Source organism: Lotus japonicus, chromosome 3, assembly GCF_012489685.1.
Source record: "Lotus japonicus ecotype B-129 chromosome 3, LjGifu_v1.2".
NCBI classification, from domain to species: Eukaryota; Viridiplantae; Streptophyta; class Magnoliopsida; order Fabales; family Fabaceae; genus Lotus; species Lotus japonicus.
In genome coordinates this window covers 62782112-62796211 of record NC_080043.1, presented here as the reverse complement: position 1 = coordinate 62796211, position 14100 = coordinate 62782112, and the positions used below count along the sequence as shown (strand labels likewise).

Below are 14100 nucleotides of genomic sequence, written 5' to 3'. Positions count from 1 at the left end.
ACTTCTACCCCCTTAAAAGTTATTCTTAGTAACTTCTCCCCCAATGCAGAAGTCCACAAGTTTTCAAACACACAGTATCTCTTTTACACTCCTAATTGTGATGAAATAAATAAATTTGAACATACTTTTATGGTAAAAATGTTGGATTCCACCTTAGTAGTGTACTGAGTAATAATGCAGGAAGAGGTTATACAAGTTAATTACACAATAAGGGACCAGAGGACTTAAGTTATAATTTTAATGATCAAAGTTATAGGTAATAAAATTCTAGATCAACATTCAGTAACGGAAACATGGCATTAGATTTAGTGTGTTTAGTTACCAACTGAGTGCAATGTGAATAGAATTTATCTCAATTCATAAAAAGAGTTTTATTCACTTTTTCTCTCAAAGTGAGTATTAACGTTTGTTTGCAAGACTATATGCGAGTATCCAAACATAGACTTTTTGTAAAAAGTCACTTGTAGATTGTGGTATGGGAAGTCAATTGGTCCACTTGAGTCTACTTAAAGTTGCTTTTAATTTATCAAAAATAAATGTTTGGAGGATCATGCAACTGACCTTTGTGTAAAAGTCTGGTGGGGAGAAAAGATCAAAGTGTGTTGCACTAAAATCTGACTTCTAGCCATCTCCTTTGTATACCTTTACCCATTGATGGACATGAAAATATTAAATGTCATGAAACAAGCCAATATCCTTCTTCAAAGCAATTACTCACCTTTAATATCTGCTTCACTGACATTGTTCTTTTAGGATCAAACTCTTCTTCATTTGGAAGATTCCTGTAAGACCCAAGATTTTAAGCTTAGAATAAGTGGAAGAGATTTCCATTTACGATTAGGGTTGATGTAATGTGAAGGGAAACCTGAACGAAAGTTTATTAAATGAAATATATTTATGAAGGAGAAAGTTCAGGGAAAGTTCAAGGATTTCATTATGATCGATAAAAGTTATAGCACGAACGTTTTACGCTTAACCTAGGTCAGAAACCCTAATATATAGCTAATTTTCATTTTTAGGCACGACGGAAGTTAATTCCAAAAATCTTCAGAGAAATGTTAGAACTTCTCTTTTTCCATTTATCACAATCGTTTCGAGGCGAAACTCTAGGATCTACGAACGTCCGATTCCAATCATCGGAAGTTTGCCGAAACCGAATCCCTGGTATTTCAAAACCCTAGAATTTCTCGACTATGGGGACTTTATCTATTCAGAGCTTCAAATGAATATTCTACACGCGTACACCCATTTCTCTTGATGATTTCAATCTTTCCTCAGAAGGAAGTTTTCCATTCCGACATTCGATGCAAAAAGCAACTTATCGGGTAAAATAGTTTTACACCGACTTTGCACCGACTTTACATTAGTTGCAAAAAATACAAGGAGACATCTTCTTAGCTTAGGAATTCCTTTGCCAAAACCTATCTTAGAATTCATGGAGAATGATGCCGGAAAAATCAGATTCGCGAAACTTTCATTTTCCCGCGAATTACCATTTTCTATATATAGCAAGCAAATGAGAAAAAAACAAATATCTTACCCATTTCTCTCAAGGAGGCCGCGAGCTTTGGAGGAGGAGGAGGAGAAGAGATTTTCTTCATTTCTTGCTTGATCGTTGATTAATCAGTTGCTGCTTCAAGGCTTCGAGGTATAGTCGCTAATCCTTACCTCCGATCGCTTTTTCCATAGCTTTTCTGTAGAGTTTTCTGAGTGGATAGTTTATGGGTTTTTGCAAAACTATCCTGAATCTTTCATTTCTGATTCTAAACCTCTTCTATATGTGCCCAAGATCACTTCTGCCGGATTAGATTTTCCGTTATGTCGCCGGAATTCCGCCGGAATCAATTCTAGCCTAAAATACCCATTTATGTAGTTTTTGAGTAAAGCTTCAACCTTTAGGCTGAAAACTATCGCCTTAGCTTAGTGCTAGTAGGATTAGTTGTCATAAACGTCGTTGGTGACGTCCCTGCAAAATTTTATTTTTGGGATTTCAGTTTTGAAAATCCTAAGTTAAAAATCATGACCAAAATACCCCTGCGACAGTTTTTGATCCGATAATTTTTCCGAGTTCAGAATACCCTTAGTTACGGCTTATGAAAGAATAGGAACCAAGTTTGATCGAAGAAAAATCGAGCCCCTTAATTGTGAAAAGTGGCCGAGCCTATTAGAGGGGGGAGGAGGAAATTTCCTTTTCCGAAAACTTGTCTTTTCGCGCTAGATTATCGTACGTTAGAGTATAGATTACTTCGTGTAACCATAGTAAGTATCGATAGCTTAGTTTCCGATAGATTTTGATAGAATTCTGTGGTTTTACTTTAAAGGTTCTTTTGAAGAATTTCCTGAAGATCAAGGAGCTCATTGTGAAGGAACGTTTGAGGAGAACGCTGGAATAACTAGAGGTAAGGGCAACTTACCTTACTAGCTAATGCTTTAGGTGTCGATGCTTTCGACATTGATTTACTGTTTATGCACTTGTTTGTGTATGATTGGGAAAATGTTTTCTGAGGCTTCGGCTGACAATGTAGATGATGAATCTACTACTATGTTTTTGAGATTGACTTACATGCTATGTGCTATGTGGGTAATCTAGGATGTGTGGTGCATGCCTTATATGCTAAGTGTTATGTGGTTATTGCTTATTATGTTGATATATGACATGTTGATTGATGGTGCTGAGTTATTTATGCTTTAGCAATGAAATCTGAGTTTCTGAATAGTGAGAATAGCGGGCAGGTCATGCCGATTTTATTTTGAGAGTTTTGGGGAAAGTTTGATAGGACGAATGAGATTCGGGCCTTGTTATGGTGTTTTATGGATCGAGACATTCTCTGGAGTCATTTGGGGATTTGGAGATCCCGAGAACTTATAAGAATTGCGATAATGCTAAAAGGATATTATTTTGTGAAGAAAACTCATAAGACCTTAAACAACCTCTAAATCTTTAAGTAATGATAATAATCTCGAAGGAAGCTTAGGAGTCGAATCTTAGTTTTGGAAAACGAGAAGTGTCGTCGGATCCAAGTGTTGAGATATTGAGAGGTTTTGAGTATGTTGATACTCTTGTGCTCTGGGAGCAGTTGTGTTGTTGGGCTATCTGAGAGATAAGCCGGGAAACGGGTAGTTTCCGAGCATGTTGATGCTCTTTGCTCGTTGAGCAGTGTTGACCATCGGATAGAGATGAGTCGGATGATTTGGAGATCATCAGGAGATACAATTTATACCTTCGGGTACCGTTTATGCCTTCGGGTACAGTTTATGCCTTCGGGTACAGTTTATGCCTTCGGGTACAGTTTATGCCTTCGGGTACAGTTTATACCTTCGGGTACCGTTTATGCCTTCGGGTATAGTTTATGCCTTCGGGTACAGTTTATGCCTTCGGGTACAGTTTATACCTTCGGGTAATTCGGACATCGACGGGGGATATGATCGACCGTGAGGTTAGGATCGACCTGTTGATTGTCGGGCATAGCGGAGGGAAAAGTCGACCCGCAGGGTTAGGACTGATCCGGCTATGTCAAGGTTGTAAGTGACACTCCGGGGTTATGGTCGACACAATGCCAGTGTTAGGACCGACTCAAACGTGCCCAGCCTATTCTTTCTGGAACCGTCGAGAGTGACGTTGCATTGACATATCATGCACTCTAATTGTATCGTTATGTGTTTTGATGAGTTGATGTTGATAAACATCGTTATGTGTTTTGATGAGTTGATGTTGATAAACATCGTTATGTGTTTTCATGAGTAGATGTTGATAGATATCGTTATGTGCTTTGATGATGGAATTGTACTAGAGATTTGATAACATGCTATGTTTAAACCTTAGGGTAGACAATTCAGAACGTATATGTATGTAGACAACATATATATATATATACCCCTTATACTTTGTCTGGTGTCTTGTATTCTCTATCCTATATTCCGTAAGTTGACCCTTGCACGTGCTACCTGTGTTTGGGGGGCTATGTATGCCCTTTTTGTCAGATGTCGTTGGGGGATTCTTCCGTGATTCCTCGTCGTTCGGGGAAGACCCGGAGCGAAATGACTACTATTGAGCCTCCGACGTGGACCCGGACTTCATGCATGACCAGATGGGAGTCGATGATGGAAGTATGGGGGATGGGTGATTAGAGTCTATTAAGGTTGGGTGTTAGTGTCCTAGCTCTGACTTATTCTTATTTTTGAGGGCTTGTGTTGCTGACACTTGACCTAACATTTTGGGGATTGTACATTTTGCCTATGGGCGTTACACTTTTCTACTTTCCGTCACTAGAGGTCACTCGTGACGAGGTCGCTACTTACAGCGGAGAATGTTATATGTATTGTATATTAGTTCTGTTTATCGTTACTGTTGGGTTTTATTTAATTCAGTCTTGTCTTAGTTATTATCGAAAAAAAAAATATTTACGTTTTTCCGCATTAAGTTTACTTTGGTTACTAAAGTGACGCCACCGAAATCGGGGTGTTACAATTCCCCATCAGAAAGTTAGGCTTTTTCACATAACCACATCCTCCATTTGCTCTGAACATCCCCTGCTGATACCAAGGTGATTTGTCGTACCCCTATCAAAAGAAAACAAAAGTTATATGCCTGAAAGATTATTCTAGGGTGTTTAGATGAGCAGTGAGTACATATTCCAAAGCACGGTAAGTCCAAAATCCAGAAGCTACACTTGATAGCTTCTTCCCCAAAGGGATTATGAGGCGTCCTACCGCAGAATCAAACACATTATTTATCAAAAAAAAGAAAGCCTAAAAGGTTTTTATTCCTACTTTCACATGTATATAAGTATGACTCAACAATATCTTATGATGAATACAAGATTGCACCACAATACATTAAAGAAAAACTGAAAGATGAAACTTATTTTTCGTGGATTGGTCTTAACTTTCTAACCAGCATATTGAATGCCACCATCTGAGCTCCATACATCCACCCTAAATGTGGTTTAAAATTTGACGATTTGACACGCTCTCCTTTAGGATAAACTCTGAGGATATTCTTTTGTGTGAACCTGAAAAGCATAATAATGAATATCAAATCAGATGCTGAGCATCTCTTCAACTACATTAATCTTCAAGTAAATGATTCCAAAGGCAGAACTAATTATGGGATGAAGCTTATATGAATAGCTTTTAATTGCTAGGATTGATTATGTGGGGAAAAAACTTGATCCAAACATGCTATATAAGTTTGATACGCACCTAAAGAGGTCTGCTCCAAGAGATTCAAAAGCACTTTTGAGTTTCTTCTCACTTAAACTCAGCCTTTTCACTTTATCTTCAACTTTCATAGGCCCTTTTGAATACCCACAATGGATTGTAATTAGGTGTTTGTATTCAGGTGCACCTTTCTCATTTGCTTTGTTGCAATGAACATTGATGAAAGGTATAGTACCTAGAGAGTGGAGAATTGCGCTAGAGAGAGAATGCTGAATTTCATGTATGATTTCATCAAATGAGCAAAAGTCCCTTACAACTGATAACTACCTCCAATTTATAGAGCTCGGGTACTACCTATTGGGCCAATTGGGCCTCCGAGATCAAGGCCCAATTTAAGGCCAGGGCCCCGCCACGGGGCGGGCTATATGCTGGGCGTTGCCCCTCTAGGGGCTCGCCCAGTCCACTTGTAACACCCCGATTTCCAGGTGTCACTTTAGTAACCAAAAATAGACTTTACGCTGAAAACAGGTAATTTTTTTGTTTGATACCTTTTAAATCAAGCAATAGAAAATAAAGACAAAACCCAACCAACACACAAATATATACACATGTACAGCCTCAGCTGCACTCCCATGTCACGCGCACTCGCAGTGACTCCAAAGTAGTGTGCCCGTAGGCAAATAGTTACAGATCCAGAAGTGTGAGTGAAAAGGTTATAATTACAATCCACTGGGAGAAAGTCGGCCTCAAAATGGCCTAAGCAAAGACTCTTATAGTCCGACTGACTCACTGTGATCCCTCAATAAGAGAACCACACAAAAGCCATGCGTCGGGAACCTACCCCGTCCCAAAAGCAAAACGAATCAGAGCTCTACACAAATATGACGCCTGCCTAACTCTACCAACCCATAACTGCTCACACATCCGAGTCCTCGGCGAACTGAAGACGGCAAGTTGAAGCTCAGCTCCATGCGTCGTAGAACTTCTTTCGTCAGATGTTCACACTCGTCAGTCCGGTCCTCCATGACCCTTCCCCGGTACGTCGCTCGATGACCCACAACATCGATCACCCAAGCGGTGGGGGCATCCCGATCCACAAGCTCATATCTGATCCCCCCCGAGGGAGAGACCATCGAACACCAGTCGGCCATCGACATCTGGCAGCAGGCCGACCGCCCAAACACAAACATACAAACAAAGCCAAGGCGCTAGGGTCAACTCACAACAATAAGTAGATATACACTCAACATGTGATATGGGGTATAGATATATGTTGATATATATACATATAAACAATCCTAGCATGTTATGGCTCTAACATTGCTTCAATAAACAAACAACACACAATCTCAGTCAGCATGAATGTATGCGTGAAATGCACAATATGTATCCGGATTTGTGACGCGTTCCCGTTCGCCACAAGTGAAGCATTTTCACTATGGATGGACCATTCCCGTTATCCATCCTGGATGAAATCCATCCTGGATGAACCATTCCCGTTATTCATCCTTGGTGAACCATTCCCGTTATTCACCGAATGATGAACCATTCCCGTTATTCATCATTAATGCAAGGTGAACCATTCCCGTTATTCACCATGATATGCACAGGTGAACCATTCCCGTTATTCACCCGATTGAATGCAACGTGGTTAGCCAAACAACGAATCGTCCTTACCACGAAAGTGTTTAGCTCACAACCCAATCTCAACAAACCCATGAGTTAGTGTCGGTCAATACAACACAACTCGGAGTAAGTGTCGGTCAATACAACACAACTCCATCCACAGAATACACAAGGGTCTAGTGTCGGTCAATACAACACAGCCCAAACAACAAGAGCACTAGGTGTCGGTCAATACAACACGGCTCCACAACACTCCCCAAGAGTACTAGAGTACTCGGTGACTTTCAATCATCACCATAGCTCACCTTAGTGGCTTCCCCCAATTCCGATAACTCTCCAAACCCACAACAAAGTCGACTTTTCCCCGTCTTTCGTAAATATTTTCCCCTTCAGTTCTCCTATGCTTAAACGTTAATAAAAATTGTTTCAATTCGAATTAGTCAAGTTATGAGTTTATTTCTCAAAGTCTAAGTTTCCCAAGTCTTTAGTTTTTCAAAGCTCTATCATTCTAAGTTTTCAAAGATCAACCACCCAAAATACATTTCCCGGGGAAAGTCTAAGAATTCCAACATATGGCTAAGTCTCAAACCCCACATTTGGACTTGCCTAGGGTTGTTCATCCAACCCGAAATATCAAAGATCACCAGCTCAATGAATCTCCACTCCGAAATTGCGTCAAAACGCTCAATCCAACAAAAGCACAACATCACAAGTATGGAAAAGCATCATAACATCAACTCATCATCAAAAACAACATCAGATAAAACATAAGTCGAATTTATCGACGCCTATCATGCAGTCATAGCTAATATATAGTAAGTTGCCCTAACCTCGAGCTGATCCAGCTTCGCAAATCAAATCTCCTTCACAGAAATGCCTTGAAACTTCCAAAGTTCCTTCAACTGAACCTCGGAGGAAAAACAAAGCAGAATCCACACAAAATCGATTAGTTCGATCGCAATACAATACATAAACGATAGACAAAGCATCAAAGCTTCAGAATACGACAAACGGGTACGAAAGGACAAGTTTTCGAAAACGAAAAACTCCCCTCCCCTTAGGAAAACCCCACGGCCATAAGGAGAAAAGGGCTTCGGCTCTTTTTCTTCGATCAAATCAGTTTACAAGGTAGTTTTAGGGTAAAACTAAGGCAAAGAAACTGTCAGAACAATTTTCGGACAATCGGGCCGAAATACGACTACGCAGGGGCATTTTGGTCCAAAATAAAGGCTCAAAACTTCAAAGTTATCAGTTCTGAAAACAAATTTGACAGCAACGATCCTCATGATATCCGTGACAACAAATCCTAAAGGCACGAAGTCATATTAAGTCTTTTCGACAATAAAGTTTCGAAATGTGAGACAAAAAGAGTTTTGAGTCAATTTTTCAGATCCTGGACAACTGAATCGCAATCAGAGTTTACTGACAGAGGTTTTAGACTCAGGGGAACATAAGGAACATAACCCAAGCGAGAAATCAGAGAAATCGGACAATTTTAGAAAAAGCTCAAAACTTAGAGCACAGAAACGACTTCAGAAACTCAGCAGAAACAGAAATCAGAGGCAGGATTCATGATAGTTACCTCGATACCTAGAAGTAGGGACGAACTGCACGAAGATTGGTCAAGTTTTCGCGGAAATCCCCTCCCCCCTTGCTCCCCACGAAATCAGCCACAAATGGAAAGAAAATGAGAGGATTTTGCTTTTTCGCGCTATTTATAGGCGGGTGAAATCGCGGGAAAATGAAAATTTCGCGATTCCGATTTTTGCAGCACGATCACCGAGAAATTCTAAGAGAGATTCTGGCGTCAGAATTCCAGAACTCAAAACAAATATCTAGGATTTGGGAAAAACGATATCGAAAAACTCAAAAGCGGTGTCGGTTAATCTGCCCCGAAAAACTACTTTTTGCTGTGATGCTCAAACGACAAAACTTCCAACTGAAGAAAGATTGGAAACGTCGAAACAAGTCTGGCAACGCGGACGGAATCTTCGTTAGAAGTCCCGAATAGAAAAAGTCTTCATCCATTGCTCGAAAATAGGGTTTCGAAGCAAAGAAATTAGCGTCGGCGGACATCCGAAAAGTGAAACCTATCGTGCGTACAGTCCAGAGTTCCGAAATGAAACGCTGGTCGATGGAAAAATAAAGAGAATCTTTAAATTTTCCGAGAGTTCGAAATCTCACTCAAAACGTTGCTTTAAGAGCGAAATAGTCTATTCTGGACACGCTCGCCCTAAGGCAAGTGTGCAGACGACTCGCACTAACTCCAAAAACAACTACGCAACATTCCTCAAGCAATTCCTGAACTTTCTTCTTCATTAATCTTCCTCAAATGTCAAACTCCTGTCACGCTTACACTGATTCTACGCGTGAGTCGGAAACTAGCTTGTTCTGAAAATCCAGGTCTTACAATACTCCCCTCCAAAAAGAAAGTTTCGTCCTCGAAACTCAGAGTTCTGCAAAAAGTTCGGAATACAGTTCCTTGATCTTATCTTCCAATTCCCATGTAGTAGTGCCTGTGTCATTGTTCCTCAAAATCTTTACTTAAGCAATCTGCCTTCCCCTTAACTGTTTCACTCTTCTATCCCCACTGCTAACTATCGGCGTCTCAAAAGACAAAACATCATTCAACCTCATGTCGTCTGACTCGATTACTTGCGTCGGACCTCTGCTTGAAATGATACCGGTTGGCATTCCGTGCAGTCGCACAACCTTAGCCACTTACTTCTTTACTTTCGGTCGTCCGGAATTCTTCTTAAACTCAGTGCCTCTCTGTCATCATAAAGTAGATACTCAACTTGTCCTCGTGATCTTCATCTACAGTCCATCACTTGTTCGTTCGATAACTCTTAGACGAAACATTGTGTTGGAATCTAATAGTCCATTAACGTCACATCCAACTTCGTAACTATCATCACTCGCACAATGAAATCAATCTCCTACTTAGTCACCATTCGAATTAAAAATCGACTTATGTCCTTATTTCTTGTCCTTCACTAATCTTATCCCTTTCAACATCAAGTTACCAACAACTTATAAGATAATCCTCTTCTTAATATCTAACAATCCATTATTATCGTCTTCTTCCTTAGAACTTCCCTCACTCAAACCTATTTACACTTACTGAAATCCCTAACACTTCGCATAAATCGAGACTTATCCTCTAGTAGATTACATCATAACTATACCTCAAGGGACTTAACTAGCCATCTTATCATCCGATCCTTCAACATTCTGAGATTTAACTCTATCGTAACCGCTAACACCACTAAATCTCGTATGTGTACATGAATCTCAGCTCACTAGGTCAACCTTAGCCCTAGGATTCTCATTCAACCTTAGTAAAATTCACTTGTTAACCGTAATATGCATCATCAAAATCCATAACAAAGTTTCATCCACTCTTAAGCTCTAAGAAACTTGTCCAAACATAACAACTTCAAGTATTCATCTTAACACCAACACCCTCCTTTTGGGACTCAACCACCATCTCGTCAATCAACTTCTTAATCTCCCAATCAAATTCTGACAAACTTTGAGTCCTTCACACCTTAGACAGACATTCATAGATTTAAAACCTAAACCTTCTCCAAGTTTGGTCCTCTAATGTCCTTTAATCCTTCAATACTTCTTAAATGAATATCCGTTTCTTAAAAACTATAACTCCTTCACTTACCCAAACGACCTGACCAGTGTCGTCATGCTTTCACATCCACAACTTATTATGCTAACATCATTCAAATCATATCACATGGCTCATTATGTCTGCAACCTCATGATCAACATCAATCGATCACCAACTTATAACCAACCTTATGACCCTACACAACCCAAGATTCATTTACTTCAAGATCACTCTTATATTATACCTCAATGGTCTTAACCCGAAACCCATCTCCAGGTCTTCATTCTTCTAAGATTCAACTCCTATTGTCACAGCTACAACTGTAAGATCTCTTACTCGTATGCGATTCTCGACTCTCAAGATTCAATCTTAACCCTAAGATTTCAATCCAACTTAGTAAATCTCACTTAGTAATCTCAGCATATTTCCTTGGAATCCATATCACCAACCTCAAGTATTCAACTTATGCTAAAACTTTCTTTCTCCAACTTAATCATTAATTCAACACTTTTCAAGCGAAAATTCATCTCTTAAGACTATAATGTCTCCACATATTAATCCAACGCTTAGCAAAACTTATTCCTCGAACTCGACTATAACAATCTAGTTCAGAGTTAATTCTTCTCAATCTCGCTACCATCAAACAATCATCTATAACCGGATATTAAATCCAACCTATCTAATCTCTAATAATCCCACGTCAGAAATCACATAACCTATGACTTCATAACTTCCGAGAAAATACTTAAAGATTTTCCAACATCAATTCTATTGGCTTAGTCTACCTCTACTTGGAGTAATCACACGAACTAACCAATCAATGTCTATACGAAAATCATCAACTTCCAAAGGTTCAAATCTTAATCTTGTACAATCAAATGCTTAACACGAACTTTCCTCCCAAATCCGACTAATCCTCAATCAATTCAAATTCATCTTACCCGTCCTTCTATCAAAGTCCATAACCAGCTGTGATTCCGAATATCACCCCCTCAATATTAGGTTGATCAGGCCTAATACATCGAAGGTGGAAATTTAGAAAAACCCACTGGAACAGACAATGAGATCCTAACATCCAGTAACCACAATTATCCTGATATCAAGTTCCTAACGATTCCGCTACGGAACCACACACCCTCAATCCATGTAAAAGATTAATCCTTCCTCGTCAATTGAGTCAAAGGTCCAACAATCTTGGCAAATCCCTCAATGAAGCGTCTATAATATCCAGCTAAATCCACAGAACTTCTGATCTCTGTCACCATCTTCGGTTGCTCCCAAGCCAAAACAGTCTCCACTTTCGCCGGATCCACAGCTATGCCCTCCTTCGAGATAGCATGGCCTAAGAAATTGACTTCCTCCAACCAGAATTCACACTTGGAAGGGTTCTCATACAGCTTTTTCTCTCTCAACAATTGTAAAACTTGGCGCAAATGTCCTTCATGTTTATTCGCGTCCTTCGAATAGATCAATATGTCCTCAATAAACACCACCACACGCCGATCTAAGAACTCCTGAAAGATGCGGTTCATGTAATCCATGAAAACAGCAGGTACATTCGTCACTCCAAACGGCATCACTAGGTACTCGTAGTGTCCTTAACGTGTCCTGAAAGCAGTCTTCGGTATATCCTCAATCTTCACTCTGATCCGACGATAGCCTGACCTCAAATCTATCTTGGAAAATACGGTAGCCCCTCGTAGTTGGTCCATCAAATCATCTATCCTTGGCAACGGGTATTTGTTCTTGATCGTTGCCTTGTTCAATTGTCGATAATCCACCCACGATCTCGACCTTCCGTCCTTCTTCTTGACTAAAAGCACTGGCGCTCCCCATGGTGAAACACTCGGTCGAATGAATCCCTTTTGCCGAAAGATCCTCTAACGACTCCGCTTCAAAACTAAACGCCCTAAAATCCTACGATTCGTACCCATAAGGAATTTCCCTGAGATCCTAGCATCCTTATCAACGCCTCGGTAAAACAACTCCCTAGCTCCGCGTGCTATTCTAGATCTCGTGTAACCTCTATAGTTAAATCACGAGCAACTTCGAATAAGGTCCTACTAGGGATAATAATCATAGGATCATAGTCTAAGTAGTAAATACAAGTTAGGCGCGTCACACTCGCTTGAATATAAAAGAGTAAGTTATTCTAGAATACGAGAACAGTTAAAATATTACCATCGTTCCCACGTTCTTCCTCGTTCGACTCCTCAACTCTTGCTCCTCCCTTGATATGAATCCTTTCCTCTGTAGTAAGTTGTTTTCCTTTCCCAACATTCCCTGATGATTCGCCCCTGAGTGCCTTGCAATCTTGGGAGAAATGTCCCGGTTGGTTGCAATTGAAGCATAGACTTTCTTTGGTCTTGCAGTTCACAGCTAGATGCCCCTCTCGGTTACACTTGAAGCATCTCCGTCCAATCACTGAGCATTTGTTAGCAAAATGCCCAAACTTTCTGCAACGAGTAGATGTCACTCCTTTGTCACCAACTGGCTTCCCCCCCAGTATCAGCAGTCGTCGGTTTGTACTCTCTTGAGATAAGATTTCTTCCCTCGGAACGCTGATATGGTCCCCACTTATGGTAACTCTTCCTTCCGTTGTAGCCTTGGGAACCTGACCTCATTGGTCCCCAGCTCCAATTCGGTTCATTCCTCTTTATTGATACATTGCTGTCGCCATCAGTCGTTGATGATGCTCACATGTAGCCTCCGCCATCCGGTTAAGATCCACCATCCTATATCCATCGAACGTCCGATTAGTACTAACCATACGGTAGCACTAGACAAACCACTCAATCCGATTGAGTAGTAACGCAAGCAATTAGAGCGAAAATCGCTCTGCAGACAATCAATTTTCACTCTTTGCAGAGTCACACAACCTAGCACAGAAGACCTATTCCCCAAAGACTCCCAAAAGACTCGACTAAGCTCTGATACCACAATGTAACACCCCGATTTCCAGGTGTCACTTTAGTAACCAAAAATAGACTTTACGCTGAAAACAGGTAATTTTTTTGTTTGATACCTTTTAAATCAAGCAATAGAAAATAAAGACAAAACCCAACCAACACACAAATATATACACATGTACAGCCTCAGCTGCACTCCCATGTCACGCGCACTCGCAGTGACTCCAAAGTAGTGTGCCCGTAGGCAAATAGTTACAGATCCAGAAGTGTGAGTGAAAAGGTTATAATTACAATCCACTGGGAGAAAGTCGGCCTCAAAATGGCCTAAGCAAAGACTCTTATAGTCCGACTGGACTCACTGTGATCCCTCAATAAGAGAACCACACAAAAGCCATGCGTCGGGAACCTACCCCGTCCAAAAGCAAAACGAATCAGAGCTCTACACAAATATGACGCCTGCCTAACTCTACCAACCCATAACTGCTCACACATCCGAGTCCTCGGCGAACTGAAGACGGCAAGTTGAAGCTCAGCTCCATGCGTCGTAGAACTTCTTTCGTCAGATGTTCACACTCGTCAGTCCGGTCCTCCATGACCCTTCCCCGGTACGTCGCTCGATGACCCACAACATCGATCACCCAAGCGGTGGGGGCATCCCGATCCACAAGCTCATATCTGATCCCCCCCGAGGGAGAGACCATCGACACCAGTCGGCCATCGACATCTGGCAGCAGGCCGACGCCCAAACACAAACATACAAACAAAGCCAAGGCGCTAGGG

At 40.8% G+C, this 14100-nt stretch overlaps 1 protein-coding gene across 1 annotated transcript in view; it reads right to left on the bottom strand.

Moving 5' to 3' along the window:
• Positions 1-767: 767 nt before the first annotated feature.
• The window catches only part of LOC130744479 (uncharacterized), a 19756-nt gene continuing 6423 nt past the window's right edge, over positions 768-14100 (bottom strand). Inside the window, exons 4-7 of the mRNA XM_057596660.1 lie at positions 5203-5395; positions 4895-5012; positions 4450-4560; positions 768-782 (exon numbers count right to left, since the gene is read on the bottom strand). Coding sequence (XP_057452643.1) covers positions 768-782; positions 4450-4560; positions 4895-5012; positions 5203-5395 — 437 coding nt within the window. The remainder of the gene's footprint in view (positions 783-4449; positions 4561-4894; positions 5013-5202; positions 5396-14100) is intronic.